The following is a 17,736-nucleotide window of genomic DNA, read 5'->3' as shown; positions in this document are numbered from 1 at the left end:
ACTGCTTTGCAGCTGAAGATAAGCAAATGTAGCTACCACAAACTACAAACAGAACTGTTTAGCTTTAAAATCTGCAAACATAGCACACAAAGCATGTTTTTTTCCCATCTTAAGCATTTGGAATAATAAGCTTATGATGTACTACCCTCCTCTAAAACATACGCCTGTTTTATGACATGTAGAAGACCAGAGGTATCTGAAACTACACAAGTCATCCTTAAACACACACTATACTCTAGTTTTTCATCAACTGCACAGAAAAAAAATTACTAAATTTGAAATACTGAAGACAAGTGCTTACCTTCAATCCTTTTTAAGGCCGACAGACAAGTATCCCGGCTTGGAAACTCAAAGGGATTATTACAGGTCCGAATGGTGTCACATTCGCACTTCCCGTTGATTATGTTACAACCTGTTATAAGGTTTTCATTGCATGGTTCAAATCCAAGAAGCTGATCATCGTCCCAGTTTTCATCTAAAATAAACAAACAAACTTGCTCACTATTGGATTTCAGCTGCAGTACGTAATTTTTAGCTGCTTTGGAGTTGGGTGGGATTCACTTCAAGTTCAACACAGTGCTAAACAGAAGATAAGAGATTAAAAAAATAACAGACTAATCCAAACAGTGGGATTTGCCAAATACCATGTCTCACAGCTGTTCTACTGCCCATTTTGCTAAAGCAACTGGCATTGTTTACTTCTATCTGTATGAAAAACTATGTCATGTCAGGCAAATGCATAGCTGTAGTACAAATGAGTGCTATTATAACAGAAATAACTTTTGCAGATAGTTGAAGTTATATTTGTAATGGAAGTGAGAGCATTGTACAGAATCTGCAGCTGTTACAGAAGTCAAAATTGAGTCAGAGAGCATTTTAAAAGATGATTAAAAAATGCATCACATAGAATTCACTCCACAGAGATAACTTTTTATTACAGAAAAGCTGCAAGATGCCAGACCTCTGATTCTGTTATATGACCAAAAATGAGTTTTCCAGCAGCCCTCAATTACCATACATATTCTTGGAGAATTGATCAAGCACACTGCACTCCTTGTTGTCAAGTGTCTATGGATAGAGGGGCCAGGATGAGTCTTTGTGCTTAAATAACTCTGTTCCTTTTGAATCAGTCCTGTCAAATGTGTGTAACTGGTGTTCCAGTTGTAACTGCCCATCTTCCTTTCAGGAGGCCACATGCAACAAGATTTTTTTTTTTTTTTAACTCCAGAAAAAACTACTAATCCAGTCAATCCAGAATTCCAAAAGATTACCAGTCCTACAATATCTCAGCCTTCTTAGGTCAAGTGCACATACAGCAACATCCTACCAAGTCAGAAGATTAATCAAGCCAGAAGATTAATCAAGATAGAAAAACAGAATGTCCTGGATTTGAAGAGACCATCAAGACCATCCAGTTCCAACCCCCCTGCATGAATAGACACACCTTCCACTAGACCAAAGTGCTCAATGCTCCATCCAGCCCAGCCTTGAACACTTCTAGGGCATCCACAACTTCTCTGGACAGCCTGTTCCAGTGCCTCACCACCCCCACAGTAAAGATTTTCTTCCTAAATCAAATCTAAGCCTCTTCTCTTTCAGTTTTAAACCATTTCCCCCTTGTCCTATCACATACTTTTTAAAACAAGACTGAAGAAACTAAACTAGGCATTAGGTATTCTTCACTACAGAACACCAGACGTTTTATAGACAGACAAGCTTGGAAAATTAAGTGCTACAAAATAGTTGCACAGAGTCTACTGACTTCTACTAATGACAAAAGGAAAAAAAAATAGATATTTTTAATCTTTATATCCTTACATTCAACAGCAGCACTCACATTGTACATTCTAAGCAGTTCACTCCAATTTTATTTACTATTAACAAGCAAGTTTCCACTATAGATTCTTCCAAAAAAACACCTCAAAAAAGTTAATATATCTTCCAGTTATGCATGGTGGGTTTCTTCTTGTCCTTGGGGTTATCAGAGGCTGTCCTCCAGTATGAGAGGCCACAGCCAATACAAAACTATCAATTAGTAGTCTGATGCTCAACAGAAAAATAGCAAATAACAGTATATACACACATGCTGAGGTTGGCAAGTAAATTCTTTCCACTCACAGAAATATGCAGAATATCCACTAACCTGATGTTTTTCCTGTTTTGGGGGCAAAAAAACGTATTTAGAAAGAGCTGTTTACCAATTCAGTACTGCACATGATCTACAGGAAGTGCCACAACAGATTCACGCCAGTATATTTCTCTCTGTACAACAACCTCCTTGCCTTCTATTATGAGCTGGCAAAGTAGCCTGCTGACAAAAAAGCACTGATAAACAACAAAGTCCATTTTAGATGCGAAGATGGGAACTTCCATGGGAACCTCATGGCTCTTCTCCATAAAAATAGCAAAGGAAGAGTAGTCAGTAACCCCAGGAAGTAATTTTTTTTCTTAGCTCAACCTATTATCCAATACAGCAGCTGTATCAATGAAAGTCAAAGGAAGTGCAGAAGTTCCTGAAGAGAAACTATTAAAATTCTTTCAAAGGAAGATGCCTGTCCTGTAATACTTGGGACACACTCATTGTGATGAGGTTATGCATACAGAGAAAAAAACCAAAAAAACCCTGAGAATTTGGAGAACAATAATACATCCTGTTTTTGAGAAGCCGGAATACAGCCTGGACAATTTGTATTTTAGAAGTCACAGCGTTAATCCATGTAAGGACAAGAACAAAAGCTACACCTATGGTCCAAGACTCACTGTTTGAAACTGTGTAACAGCAAGGACAACAGCTTCATCCTCACCAACCCAACAGCCTTAAAGTGTTTGTGTTGCTCCCTGTTTGTGACACAAGCACTCCTGTCCTGCATCCAGGAGTACAGAAGGAGTCCAGAGGCAGCGTGTGGGCTCTCAGCCCTGTGCTCCCAGGCCAGCGCAGCGCAGACTGGAAGGACACACAGATGGTGATGCTCTGCTGCTTTTCTAGCAAACTATTCTAGAGCATTTGTGCTGCTTTGCCTTGTGGTGTTTCAGCATCAGATCTTCCCAAGGCAGAGAGATCAGCAGGATCCTGTCACACGAGAGCTGCCCACCCTAGGCAAGGTGGGACTTAGCTGCATGAAAGGCAGACTTGTCCCTTGCCCGTGGCAGATGCACTGCACAGCGTGGCACCACACACACTGATCTCCAGGACAGGGTAGTGGTTGGTACCACAGCTGCCAGCTCTCATACGTTTCCAGAAAAGGAGGTACACAGGAAGCACATGGCCCAATAGTAGGTGCACCTGAAGTATTCACTGCCACACACCTCAAAAATTAGCTCAGTAGCCATTAAGGTCTTAATGAGAAGATAAATCCCTCAATAATACTTGTTCAGACTATACTCCTAACATGTTGAATCTTCAAACAAGGTATTTATTTTTCATTACTGGGTGATAATAGAAAAAAGTTACACTCAGACAGGAAGAATGCAAATCCAGTTTTAGCCTGCACATCATCTACCAGCCTGCTTTTCACACAAGTTTATTTAGAAACAAGATTTCCATCAATGAAGTAGAAAACATGTAGCAAGAGCTTATTTTAGTTCAGTTAATCAGTGCCAAATCTACCATAATTTTTTATGCAGACTAAAGACAAACTCCTTTTCCTAGCCAATTTAGTCCTTTTATGAACAGAATTTCCAAGTCCTGTTAGATGAATAATTGTTTACCACTTAGAGTAAACTCTCAGAAGTCACATCAATATAGGCAGAACAAAATTCTTTGGAATGGAAGGTACAACCACATGAAAGTATTCACATGAGCTAAAGGGATGAACCAGCCTATCACTTCAATTTTAAGCTTTGGATACTTGATGCAAAGACATCTAGTGCTCTCCTTGATGCAGATAAACAGTGGTCTGGTACAGTACGCTCACACCTTTAGAGTTCAGCAATATTTTAACTGATAAGGGAATGATATCTTGTACAAAACATATAACCTAGCCTCTATTATTCAAAAATATCATCATGTCCTGGGGACTATTCTAAAAATAAACTTGTACACACCAGTGATTTGGGACCTGGGACAGTTCACAAATTCTTCCAGGCTGTATACCTTTACCTGCACGCTCTGCTTGACCTCTATGGCTTCCTTTTCAGAAGACTGGTTTTTATGCCTACCTCTCACATCTGGATGATGTGAACAAAAACTGAAATGTACTAATTTGTGAAAGCTTTATTTCTCTGCAAGCAGGGCCAAACAAACCCAAATACAAGAATCTATGCCTCAAACCACGGTATGCACATCCTACTCCCTAGCTACTTCTAGGATACCTAAAAACACAAAAATCAAGTGTGTACTTAACACACCAGAGGTTTTAGAAGCAATGCAGCTTAAAAGAAGCCCAAGGAAACTACTAGTTTTCATCCAAATTGATCTTTGTTTAGCTGTGATTTTCACCACTTCATTGTGCTGGCATGATCACGTAAGGGCAAAAAAATCAAAGGGCTTCACTTTTTAGCCATCCTGAGCTGTCACTGGAGTCTTGTTATACAGTCACTCAAGTACCTTTTGCACACAAGCCTCAAAGAGTTCAAATGCTCCCAGCAGGCTCATAACTACAGCTTCAAAGTCATTTCTCTTTCAAATAATTTCTATCTACATGCAATTCCCCACTCCTTCCAACTCATTCAGGCAAGTTCCAGATAATAAAGTTTCAGATAATAAAGTAGGTCTGCATTTACTCAGATCAAAGTTAAGTCTTGGACATAGTACCTTTTTAATTCTTCCAACTGTGCTTTCATACCAAAAGGAAGCCACAGGAAGGGAGACTTCACATTAATCCCAAACTTTTTTTCCTTTTCTCTTCTATCATTCATCTAATCACTTGCTTTCTGCAAAGCAAATGTTTCAGCTTGCTAAAAATTCACATACTGCTCTGGGTTGCTGAATTCCCAAGTCCTGTCATAGCACGCACCTAAAGTAGGGAAGAGGATTAAAGCATTAACAAGCTGAACAAGAGATCCTTAAACAGGTCTAGTCTGGGAAATAGTCTGAGAAATACATCTCTGGTAAGCAGCATTCCATCACTTCTTCCATACTAAATCCTGCATACCAGCACTCACAACACTGCACCATGCAATGGTGGTCACAACTGAAGCATTCATCTTATTTGCCTGAAGAGCTGTCTGTGTTTTTAGAAAAGCATGCTACTGAGAAACTAAGTTTAAGCCTTACTTTCAAGGCACACACTACCTCATCACGGTTACATTTGTTATTTATTATTACCCATTGGCAAAGCATTGTCTCAAAACAGGTGCAAGCTAAAAGTACAAGGAAAGACCTTTTTAGAGACGGCTTCTGCATTGCTTAAAGTTCTCAATTCCTTCTGCCTGCCACAGAAACATCTGTTTTGTGCCCCAACCCCTCTCTTTCTTCCTGGACATTTAATGAATATCAGCTATTGTTTGGAGAATGCTGTACTGCTCACCTTCAGAGTTTAGACAACGGCAAGAAACACACTGAAATGATCACTAAAGTGACACTGTTGAAAACAAACACACAAGCATTTGGCCCATAATAATCTTATGTTTATCATGTTACCCTTTGAACTGTAATTTAACTGGAGTGGATTGAGTCAACTCCCACAACTTACATTTAACTGCAGCATTTTGCTCTGCTACTTATGCCTTTTTTTTTTAAAGCATCCTACATAGCTCTTAGGACGCTGAAAAGAGCAAAAACACCATAAAATACATTGATGACCTGGAAGTGAAAGTGTCCAAGTCACATCTTACAGATTCTAGCATCCTCTTAAATCTGGATTTGAAGACAAGAGAGAAGTAATCCTTATTAAGACTGATAGTGCCCTCTGGGAACTGGGAGGCAGAAGGGGGAACCTTTCAGAAACTCCTCCATGAAACTAGACCCAAGGTCTGAGCAACACCACTCCAGCACACTGGCATACACAACAGCATTTTCAAATCAGTGCTATTCATTAAGATGGTATGAGACTCTGAAAGGATTCTAACTTGCTAAAAAAAAAAAAAAAAAAAAAAAAGGAAATGCTTCTTGCCAGTAGACTCTCGCTTCTCTTTGAACAGGAAAAAAGAATGATGGAAAGGAAATTCATGTTTTGGAGGAGCTGAACAATAGAAATGACTAATTGCCACTAAAGAATGCTTGAAACCCAGCCCCAGACCTTGAAAAGCAGCAGAAGGAAAGACTAGCCTTGAAGTGAGTTTGAGCTCATACACTGGCTTCAATCCTTTCCCCTCTTGCAACTTATTCCTCCACTGAAGTAATGAATCAAGGACTAGAGCCGGCAGAAACTTTTATGTTAAGACACACAGCTGAGAGTTTTGTGAGAAAGCATTTTCTTCCACATCTTGGAATGGTTCATTTTCCAAGATCAAATCTTCATGTGGAATGTACAGCAGTACAAAAGAATTTTGCAGCTTCCTGAGAAAATTTCTAGTCAAAGCTAGAAAGCAGAACTGTACCATAACATTTAGATACCTCAGGAACACATGCATGTAATGTTTGTCTCCAACCTGACTGCCTGCTTTATCTTAGCAGGTATCTCAGGTGATCAAATCCCCAATGCAGTGAGAAAGATTTTCATTGCAGCAGCTCTTCTTGTGTCTGAAGACAGTTATTTCATACTAAGGAATGCACAAAGTATTTAAACAGACCTGCTTTCCAGTGAATCATCAGAAACTCCACGGAAGTCTTGAGGAAGGCAAGGAGATAAATGGAAATGTTAAGTGAAGCACGTGACATGGACAACTACTGCAAGTTTTGAAGTTTTCCCCATACTGTCTGGAATATTTTACTTCTCCAGGTACCCCCCCTTTTTTTTGAGGCGGGGGTGGGGAAGGGGGAATGGAAGAAAGGAGGGATGAGGAAGAATGTGTTTTGCTTTTTTTTTTTTTTTTATAACTTTCACCCTTAGGGTTACCCACAGCAAAAGTAAATGGCACTTCCAAAAGCCTTCTGAAATAATAAATCATGAGTTTTACATTTATACACCTGAAAAAAAGACTTACAAGCAAATGATCTTAAACCGATGACCAGAAACATGTCTTGTTCGTAAATAGCTAACTGAGAATACTGCACTGTGTCCCAGCATTTAATTGGTCAGGAAAAACCTCTGCCAGTACTCCCCTGATTAGAACGAGCATGGACAGCGGTGTTTCAGCTGTCATAGCAGATTTTTCCTCTAGCTCTAGAAAACTCATTGCAAAAATAATTGCTAAAGCCTCAGAAAAGGGCCAAAGCTTCATAACCATTTTCCAAAGCAGCCTAAATGCCATTTTTTTTTTCCAAGCTGCACTCTGCACCCACAAGCCTCAGAAGCCTGCATGTACAGCAGCACGCATCAGCTTCACTGCAAACAAGCAGTTGGCTGGCAGCTTGCTGAAGCTGCTAGGCAGAGGCAAAGCTGACAGGAGTAGGAAAAGTTTTGCCAAAGACAAATTCTGGAACAGGGCCATGAATAAAGCAACCTATACCAAGAACAGTCCACACTATTGTAAGAAATCTGATATCCTAAATATTTTGCCACTTTCCTCCCCAGTCATTAATGCAGCACCACTGAACACCGTCATTACCACGTATTTCAGAGGAATTGCACCCCACCTCTTAGTCACAGAAGACTGCAGGAAAAACTCAAGCCTGGATTTAGAATTACCCTCAGGGCTTCTTTTCATTTTCTAAAACCTAACTTAGAGATAGACATCGAGTTCAGCATTTCTATTGTGAAAGCAGCACAGGTTACATCAGTGCATGTAACACCATTATCAGTATGACCCCAGCTTTTTATCAACAACCCACCAGTGAGGGGAAGAAATACCTCCACACACACATCCAGCCTGCAGCAAAACCTTGAAATTTAATTCATTTCAAGGAAAAATGACCCAACAGAATGGGCTCTCTTGGATTCAGAAACATCACACTTGCTAGATTTTTCACCAATTAAAAAAAACAAACCCAAGCCCATCCAAACAAACAAACAACTGAAGCCTAACAGTGGCTATATAAGGCTTAAAGTTTAGGAAATGAGTAAGAACATGGAAATTGGTGCATGCCTATGAGCTAATCAGTGCTTTTCCTCCTGCCCACAACCCTTCCATCCCCAGCTTGTTCTCTTATTCATTCTTAATAAAGACTTGCACAATCCTGACCCACAAGGTGGTGTAGGTGGTGTTAGCATGATTTGCAGATTCTCAAGTTAAGTACCCAGAATACCCAGTGAAAGCTGCTGGGGACTGAATATTGCCTCTGGTAAAGGTGTGAACGGCTTCCATTCTTCCCAAAACATTAGGAAGGGCTTACTTCCCCAAAACAAGGCCAAACTAGTCTGTTTAGACAAGAGCTCCCCCAGAGACTATTTTTAATCCGTGCACTTATGTGAAATTTAATCTATGCAAAGTTATTTTCCCATCTTAGTTTATGTTGGTAAGTTTCTCCATATACATAAGCTTTCTGTGTCAGTATCAGTCATTTTCCAAATTCCAGTATAGTCAGACACAACCGGTGTCACTCAAAGTCTTAGGCAAAACCCTGAGTTCATGATTTCCAAGTTTACATTCCCTGTGGATTAAATGCATTCTCAAATGAAAAGCAGTTTATAAGTCACAAGAGATACTTAATAGGTCACCTCTACAAAGTATTTAATCCATTAAAACAGAGAAATATTTGGTTCTGCCTGCAAGATCCTGTAAACTTATTGAGATGAAGAATCCTTAAGGGGGGCTCAAAGTGAGGAGGGGAAGAGGACGGCATTTTTGAACCATATTAATGGGTTAATTATTGCATAATGTGCCTGTCAGTGAAATGACATTTTGGTTGACTAAGTACCAGGCAAGAAGTTAAATTATGCAAGAATCTTTGAATTAGCTAGAGGGTGCTTAAACCAGCAAAGATGCCTAGGGGCAAGTTCGAAGGTAGTTTAAAAAATAAAAAAGGAAAAAAATATTTTCATAAACACCATGATTTGGGGGAACTTGGTAAAATAATCATTTTCCATATAGAAAAATTCACATAAGCAAAGGATGCTTATACAAAGTTCTAAAAACTAAAAATAAATAAAAAGAGAATATTCCTCTTGCTAATGTTAAAAAACTTAGTAATCCAGCCTACCCACAGTGAGACTTCTAGATTTAAACTTATTGTGCTGATCCACAACAGCAAAATCCTACCAATTCCTGCATCGTATCTGTTAGACATTTCCATTTAATTTTTGCTGAAATCCTGGAACCAAGTCACTTCTAAAATTGAAACACGATGCCCAGAAACAGAGAGGAAACCATTTCCAAGTCAAATAAGCACCTGATCCAATTCAAATTCCATGCCACACTCAGAGTTACATGTTCTTACTGATGTTGAGATTTCAGCATTGATGGAATACAGAGCAGAAAAAGCTTATAAATTATCCAGTCTGTGTGTAAGAAGTCAGCATGCTCCTAGTAAGTGTTTTTGGGGGCAGCAGGGAGGAGGAGCAGGGGAAGGGGACTGTTGAATTTGATCAAGGCTAGCATATGAGAAGCTGAATATTCATCAAGGAACTACTTCTCATTTCAGTTTCACAACTTAAGTAATTTTTCTGATAGTTTTCTTTTTTGACAACATAAATATTTTTCTGTTTGTCTCCCCGATAGTCTGGATTGCTGACAGCCTTTGAACAAAGTATTTTGACTATCTTCACACCAACAGCCATTGGTACACCATTTAATATCGATGAAGTCCCCATCTAGATCATCAGTTCTAACACCTGATGTCACTGAAAGAAGTTCTCTGCACGCACATGGACATCACAACCACTTGGACACTTCCCCAGCCATTCACTACATAACAAAGAAAAAAACCCAACCAAACAAAAAGTTAAGATATCTGGGCAGCACAGTTCCAGTGCAAACAGATGTAAACAACTGGGTTACCCACATGCAACTTCCAGATTACTTGAACTTCAGTAACTTGTACAGAAAGCGAAACACTGCCTCATCTTTAGGGGTCTGGACTGCATCACAAGCAAGAAGCCAAGCATGGAGACAGAGCACCATGGGGAGGGCTTTGTGTCCACTGACCCACTACAGAACACAGGACTGAAAACAAGGCTCTCCAAAGGGTACTAGCTACCAAAGTTACTAATGATAACAAAGAATATCAAGTCTGGAGGCAAGCTGTTCTTACTTCAGTAAAGCAGGGAAGAACTGCATTAGCACACATGTAAACTAATGCCTGAACAAAACAAACAAAAAAACAAGCTCAGATTTTCTCTTCTAAATTTCGAAAAGAAAAAAGCTAGGCTTTCAAGGTTTAAATTCTTCTCATCAGCTCCAGTTTCTCTAAGCTTCACTGTGCCCTTATATATTTCTCAAGGAGCAAAACTAGGGAGACTTATGGGTTGGCAGAATACAAGGGACACATCCAAGCTCTCTCAACTTGCCCCAGCAAGGAGTCAGACAGACTGCAATGTTCCAAACTCTCAAAAAGATGCAGTTCAGTAAATGAGACTAGGAGTAGCCACCATAAAGGAAAACTTCTGCCATCATCCTAGGAGATTAACATTCATCCTTTCCAGTACTTGCCTAAACTTTGCTACAGCAACCTTCTCCTGGTCCCAAGGGAACTTCAGAAGTTATGCACTAGGCAGTAAGCAAAAAGAATAAGCAATGACTGTACCAGAACCACCCCCCACCCCACCAAAAAAAAAAAAGACCAAACTAACCACTAAAACAAAAAACACACCCAAACCCCACTAAAACCAAACCAACAAACTAAAACCAAACAATGTAACAAATGTTATTGCCAAGCTAGTGGCACAGTGATACTTTCTTTCAATGTCCACCTAGAGGCTAATTCATATGGAAGAATATTCTAAAGAGAAACTAGGAACACCTTCAGACTAGCAGTTGAGTATGCATTTCAAATGTATCAAAAAACCCTTACATTTCTGTTACACAGCTAAAAATAATTTCCAGCCATTTTCAGTGTAATATTATTTGCTACTGCCATGACTTTGACCAGTTTAGCAAAGCAATCTAGGGCTCTTCATCTAGTAGCACCAGAAACTGGGGAAGCAGGGAAACACACAAGAGAGAGTCATCTCAAGAAATGCCTTTACAGACCAACCTAACTTCTTTGGCAGAGCTTTTTTCAAGGCTCTCTGATCCCCTGGAAAGGCGGAGCCCTGCCCAGCTACAGAAGCCAAAGCTAAGGTGTTTTGGGAGAACTTCAGTCTAATTCAGTGGTGGCTCTAGCACTACCTTTAAGGGTAGAGAGTAAGGACAGTTTCTGCTTTGTATTTAAAAGTTCTCAACCTTAAGAGACTTTGCAAGGGGGTGTAGGCTCTCAACACCTCATAGAGCCAATCCAGAAAATCCCTGTAAAGGATGTTGTAAAGTCAACAGAGGCTGGAGGTGTGCAAAGGCTCTCAAGAATGCCATTTAGGAGGTACAGCTAGCAGCACTAGGACCTCAGAATTATTACTTACAAGAATACAGCTGTATTCAGGAAAGGCATTTACTCACTTCAGAATAACAACACAAATGGAGCATTAGAACAGCTTAGAGATGTGAATAGTTAAGGAGGTGAGATGAATGAGAACTTCCTTCAGTTTTTAGAATGACAAAGGAAAAAACCCTCAGGATCAGCATGAGATTTCATTTATAAACAGTGCTTTAACAAAGAATAGTCTGTTTGTAATTTCAGAAAGAGAAGCTACCAGCAACAGATGCCACAGAGACTTCTACTTCTCTGTCAGGTGTTATAGAACACATTTATGTCAAGTACATTAAATGCTAAAAACAAGTTAGCAGACAAGTATTTCTACCTGTTACTATTCCAGCTCTCAAAGTCTTCTGCAGCCTAGCATATGCTGATAGTCTGAAATAAGACAGGGCTGAAGCTTCAAAAATGATACAAAAAAACATGCTTATAACTGCAGCCAGTAGGGGTCATTTCAGTGTAAAAAATTGCAATGAAAGAAAAGACTAGAGACAGGAAGGAGAGTAAAAACATGAATTTCTATTCACACAGTTCTTTAAGACACTTCCATTTCCTCCTCCTAGGGCTGGGGAAGGAAAGGGTTTGCACACCTAACATGCAAGATAACAAAAAAAGCGCATCCTTTATTCTTTTAATGGATGAAGGCATGGCTTAATGCTACTCACATCAGGCATCACCAGCCTAGCCTGTTGCATGTGTGCCTGTAAACTGAGCAACTGTTTAGGTCATCACAATCAAAAAACCAGAGCTATTCAACCTCATATTAGCGATCAGAGGCTGTACAATCAGTACCCTTTTATCCTTGCTGCTACCTCATGTGCAAAACATGCATCATGAAGAACAACATATTACCTCTGTTCCTCAGAATGAGGCAGTTTCCTGACAATTCACTAATAGGTATTCCAGGATTATTTATTAGGCTGACAGTTCAGCTCAGTTTCTTTTCATTTATGAGAATGAAAATTAAATAGATAAGTTAGAATAAGAAAATTAAATACGAAAGTTATCTCCCTTAGTTATAGTTAATAGATCATTATCTCCCTCCCCTAGGACTATTCCTATAGGGACAGCTGGAACTAGTTTCTAACCACAACACTAATTGAAACACAATCTTGCCAACAAATGCTTCATACTATTTTCAACATTAGATGGGACGTGTTAGGAGTTGAACTACAGCAACGTACAGATTGCATCACTTCAAAGGAATGAAATGCTCCTAAACTGCCAGAGATGTCCATATTGTGATACAGTAAGGAAATTGGAGCATTAAGGCTTTTAATGACTGTAGGCTCTTAGTTCCTTTAACCAATGAGAAGGGGGGGAAGCTATTTTAGCCCAGCTTTTACTCCAAAACACACGACAAGAGAAACTCCTGCAAAACCAGGTAAGTTTTCCAAGTACCTTTGCTTGTACTTGTACTTTTCTATTTACAAAAACTTTTCCAATGCATATTAAAAATAAGACACTACAGCAACATACATATTCAGCAACATATTCTCAGTCAAGGTCTTCAAAATAGTTCATTTAAAAATGCTTAACAATCGAGCTTTTAATCTAGAGCTCATCCCACCCAAGCATCAGCTCGTGAGGCTGACAGCATTGGTCGTGGCACGGGCAGGATGCACTGCCCTGCTCTGCTGTGCTTTGCAATTTATTTGTTATGGAGGCAAATGGAGTTTTAAACTAATAACGAGCTCCAGGACAAAGGTCAGCTGCCCACTAAAAATGACCCGGTTTAGCTTTCTTAAAATAGCGCATCATTTTAAATGCCAGTTTTTTGGACAGATGCTGCCTCACCAGCTCTCTGGACTTTCTACTGCCCTCTACCCGCCGAGAGGGGACCGTCTCCGTCTCCTTTTCCAGAATTGTCGAAGCTCCAGCTCCGAATCACATATACATTTACACATATCCCAAACTACTGCTTATTTGTAATCTCTTTACAGCGCCATGTTTTCCCTCAACTTGGGGGGAAAAGGCAATTGGAGGCACAAGAGAAAGAGAGACTAAAAATTTGTCTCTGGCCTTCCATTAATGTATAACAAATAAAAAAAAAAATAAAGCTTAGGAATTCCGATAGATAAAAAACTGAAGGGGGGTGAAGTCCTTTTGCATTTCATACCAATTCATCACCTCATAAGACGGCAGGAAGCTAAAGAGACTTTGAGAGGAGTTCTACCGTGGGCATTTCCCCCTTGATGCTCCAACAGGGAAAGATACACCCCTCATTACACAGGCAGGACAGGCAGAGAGATATTAAGTGACAGGAACAGGAAACAAAACTTTATAACAGATGATCAGTCTTCCTTGTTTCTTTACACAGGAGGGAATCCGGAATAGGCATCATGTGTGCACGACTGACCTCCATCTGCCAAACTCTTCCCGAGTCCTTTATCAAGGAATTTTAGCTGGGCATCAGTAGCTGATACAAGCTATCAGCAACCCAGCGACACGCTACGGAGAATTAGTAGAACCCTAAAGTTCAGGGTAAGAAAATTAAGGGAAGAACTTCTAAGCGGGAGCCTGTGGGGTTTTTTTTAAGGAGGGCAGGTTAGAAGACACGCTCGCGGATGGGACAGGCGGGCTGGAAGGGAAGGAAGGCGCACCGGCGCCTAGGAGGTCCTAGGTGCGCCCTCCTTGCTTTCCCGCCGCCCATGGGGTACCCCCACCCCGGGGGACGGACGGAGGGATGCAGGGTGTCCCGCCGCCTCTCACCTTCGCAGACGCCCACTTCGTACTCGGTGATGGAGTCTCCGTTGAGCGGCGGTCGGATGACACAGCGCAAGCCCCGGTCGCAAGCTCCGTGCAGCCCATAGACTCCCCCGCAGCTCTCGTTGCGCTGCCGAGCGCACATGAAACAGCAGCCGCAGATCCCCAGCACGATGCTGCCGGGGCAGCTCTTCGGTTCTTCGCATTTGGATTCGTCGCAGGGTAAGCAGACGAGAGCACGCGTCCCCGACTCGCCCAGCAGCAGGGCCAGCAGGAACAGCCACCCCGCGGCCGCCAGGTGCCAGCCGCCGTCTCCGCCCGGGCGTCTCCTCCCCGCCGAGACCGCTGCCAGGTACATCCCAGCCGCCGCAGCCCGGCCTGGGCCGGGGGGAGCCTCTCGGAAGCCCCCTCGCCGGGCGGCGGACCCAAGCGTGCCGCGGCTCCTTCCCGCCGCCCCCGCCTCCGGCCCCCCGAGGAAAGTTTCCTCTCTCGGCGGCGGCGGCTTCAGCCAAACTTCTCCTCCGGGTGGCGGCTCCGCCCGCTGCCCCCTCCGGGAAGCGGCGTCCCTCAGCCCGTCCGCCCCTCGCCCGCCGGTCCCCGGTTCCGCGGCGCCGTGCGTGCGAGCGGCGGCGACAGCGGCGGCTGGCTCTGTCCCCCGCGCGTCCCGAGCCCCAACTCGCCTCCTGCCTCACTCTCGCCCCGCTCCAAGTGCGCCCTCTGCCCTGCCCCCATTGGGCGATGATCGCCTCCGCGCCGCCCCAAGTGCCCGGCCGCGCCTCTCTCATTGGGCGCTGCCGGCGCGGGCCCGCCCCCTTTCCTCCCGCGCCCCCCCCACAGCCCCAGATCCTGGGGCTGGAAGAGGCGCAGCGGAGGCGAGGAGCAGCCTGGGCCCCACAGCGGCCGCGCCTCCGCCTCCCCTGCACCTCCCCTCCCCCCCCCCCCCTCCCGGGGCTCTGGGCGCGGAGCGAAGCGGGGCGGCGGCGCCAGACCGCGGGGACGGGCTGGCGGCGGCCCGGGGGACACCGGGGTCGGGGAGGGAGCGGGCCCCGCACAGGGCGCAGCCCCAGCAGGGCGATGCTGCGGGGAGCCGTAAATGGGGCCTCGCCGTCCCCGGCCGTGGCGGCGGGAGCCTCCTCCTCTTCCTCTGCCTGCTCCCTCGAGGGGCGCGGGGATCCGGGACGGGGAGCGGCTCCGCGACCTCTCAGCGCAGCGCCACGGGAGAGGAGAGCCGGTCCCCGCCCCGCCCCGTTCCGTTCCCGCAGCCGGGCTCCCGGGCGCGCCCAGGTGCCCCGCGGGTGCGGGGGAGCCGTGGCGGAGCCGCTCCGCGGGGGCGGGAGGGGCTGTCCCGCTCTGGCGGCGGCGCCGCGCTATCCCGGGCCGCCCCTCTGCCCGCTCATAAACAAGCGGCGGTGCCGCCGCTCGCCCGCCGACCTCGGCACCAAAAGCTGACCTGGGCCGCCTGGTACTCTTCGCCGGCACACGGGCAAAAGGCGCCCGCGGCTGCTGCCCGGTCTTCCCTACCGAGCGGCTGCCGTCACCGCCCGGAGCCGGCCGGGCAGCCGCGGCCCTGCCGCCGCCCGGTCCGCTGGGGCTGCGCGGGCCAAGGACGGCCCGGAGCGGCGGCGGGAGGTGCGGCGGCGCTGTGGCCGTGGCGCTGGCCCTGCAAGGCCGGCAGGCGGCAGCGCTCGGCGCGGCGCTCGCTCCGGCGGAGGTGCCTGCCCCGAGCCGGGGTGAGGGGACGCGGGAGGGAAACCAAGAGGAACGGTGTTGCGGGAGGTCAAAATGCTGCCCTGTGTGCGGACAGCGACCGGGCGGAGGAGACGGCAGGAGACAGGAGGTAGTTGGCCGCACAGGGCAGCCCCTCGGTACAATTTCAGAGCGCGACCTGCCGCTGCCGTGTCCTCCCCAGCCCAAGGTGCGATGGCAGCTTTGGGAACGATGGATCACGCGGTCAGGAATGCCCGGAACTGGGGTCATTTAGAGTATGAAACCATTGGCTCCGCAAGTGGATTTTGTCAGCTGCAGGGTGCTGAGCCTGGGAAGGCTTGGATTCCGTGTACCGGTGCCAGCACTTTGGGAAGGAGGGTCTGGAACCTTAACAGAGATTATTATAGAGAGGCCAAGACATGGTTCCTACAGTTTCTCTAGTCCCACACACACGTTCACTCTGGCACAGCCAGTTCTCTTGTCAGCCGAGGAGTTGCTATGGAAGAGCAAAGCTCCAACTGGCAATACAGAGTTGCCACCAGGAAGAGACGGCACCATAGTGTAAAGCTTTCTCAGCACTAGCATACCTTTTAGGTGAGTTTTAAAAGCACTGTAATTCACCATTGATGCCTCCATCCTAAGTACCTACTATAGCAAAGATTCCCTATTGCTGGAAGTGGCCCATTGGTAATGGAAACAGTGCAACCATGTAACATGATGTTGAAAAATAAAGCATTGCCATATTTGTCTAAAAGCATTTTCCAGATTTGTCTATTTTAAAAAATAATAATGGTTTTATTGTAGCAGATTATCAGGTTGTATTGTGATCCATTCAGAACTTAAACTGAATTGTAGGAGATATTTTTCAAGAGCTACAATGTTTTTATTAGTCTCAATAGTTTGCAAGACATTGGTCAGTTTCTCAGTGAAACCCCATTATTGCAATAAAACACTTGATACAGCATACCTCAAACAGATTAGAGCCATTCAGCTGACATATCTCAACAACAAATGAACAAACAGCGATTCACTGGACAAGAGTATCTGAAGAAATACTGTGATATATTTTTTAAGAGATTTAGAAAGTAAATTCCAAGCTGGTCTTGCTAAATGCAGTATGTTTTGGTATAAACAAACCCAGTGTATACGTTTGAGGACAACCAAAAACATTGTATGTTTCTGCATTCTGGAAAGCAGTAGGTCAGGAAAGCACCCTGAAGGTCATATTAGACAAAGCTTCAAACTGTGAATGTTATGCCGATGAACGATACTCCCTGGTGAAGCGCCATAGCAAGTAAGAAGTTTTGTGCCGTTTCCTCAAAAATGCAAATTCTTCCTCCCCTCGTCATCAGCCCTCTCGTGTCAGTTTGCCGAAGCACCTGCAGGGGTCAGAGTACTTTTGATTCACCGGAAAATGCCACCAAAAAACCCGCTGTTATTTGATTGAGAGTAGTTTGTCAAAACCTACTTTTTCCTACAGCGTGGAAACACTGCCTTTTGGTCATGTATTTTACTGACGAGGCGCATGAAGGGGTTTTGTCTTCCATGTATAGCATCGCTGAGATTGCTTTTTGAATGAGGCATACAATTCCTGCGACTGTATTTTTAAAACGCTGTTCACAAACCTGAGATTGTGCAGAAAGGAATCACAACAGTGATTTTAGTGCTAGGGAGGATGCTGCACCATACAATACATGGTCAGAGGCTTGAATTTAATAGGCTTAGTTTATCAAAAGATGAAAAGTGAACTGATTACAATGTATTAATCCCCTCATGTGAAAAAATGAACTGGTCTATGAAAAACACGTAGGTATTTTTCCAGGACTTATGTACAT

The 17,736-nt window shown here is 44.1% G+C and overlaps 1 protein-coding gene across 2 annotated transcripts in view; it reads right to left on the bottom strand.

The window, feature by feature from the left end:
* CRIM1 (cysteine rich transmembrane BMP regulator 1) overlaps window positions 1-14,877 on the bottom strand; it is a 172,237-nt gene extending 157,360 nt beyond the window's left edge. The window contains exons 1-2 of one of the 2 annotated variants that reach the window (XM_064414754.1): window positions 14,201-14,877; window positions 302-475 (exon numbers count right to left, since the gene is read on the bottom strand). In XM_064414754.1, the coding sequence (XP_064270824.1) occupies window positions 302-475; window positions 14,201-14,552 (526 nt within the window). In that variant the 5' untranslated portion in view covers window positions 14,553-14,877. The remainder of the gene's footprint in view (window positions 1-301; window positions 476-14,200) is intronic. The other variant, XM_064414755.1, reaches the window with a different exon arrangement.
* Window positions 14,878-17,736: the final 2,859 nt, after the last annotated feature.

This window comes from Passer domesticus, chromosome 3 (genome assembly GCF_036417665.1).
Source record: "Passer domesticus isolate bPasDom1 chromosome 3, bPasDom1.hap1, whole genome shotgun sequence".
Taxonomy (NCBI): domain Eukaryota; kingdom Metazoa; phylum Chordata; class Aves; order Passeriformes; family Passeridae; genus Passer; species Passer domesticus.
Note: the sequence above shows the minus strand (reverse complement) of the source record. Positions and strands in the feature narration are given on the sequence as shown.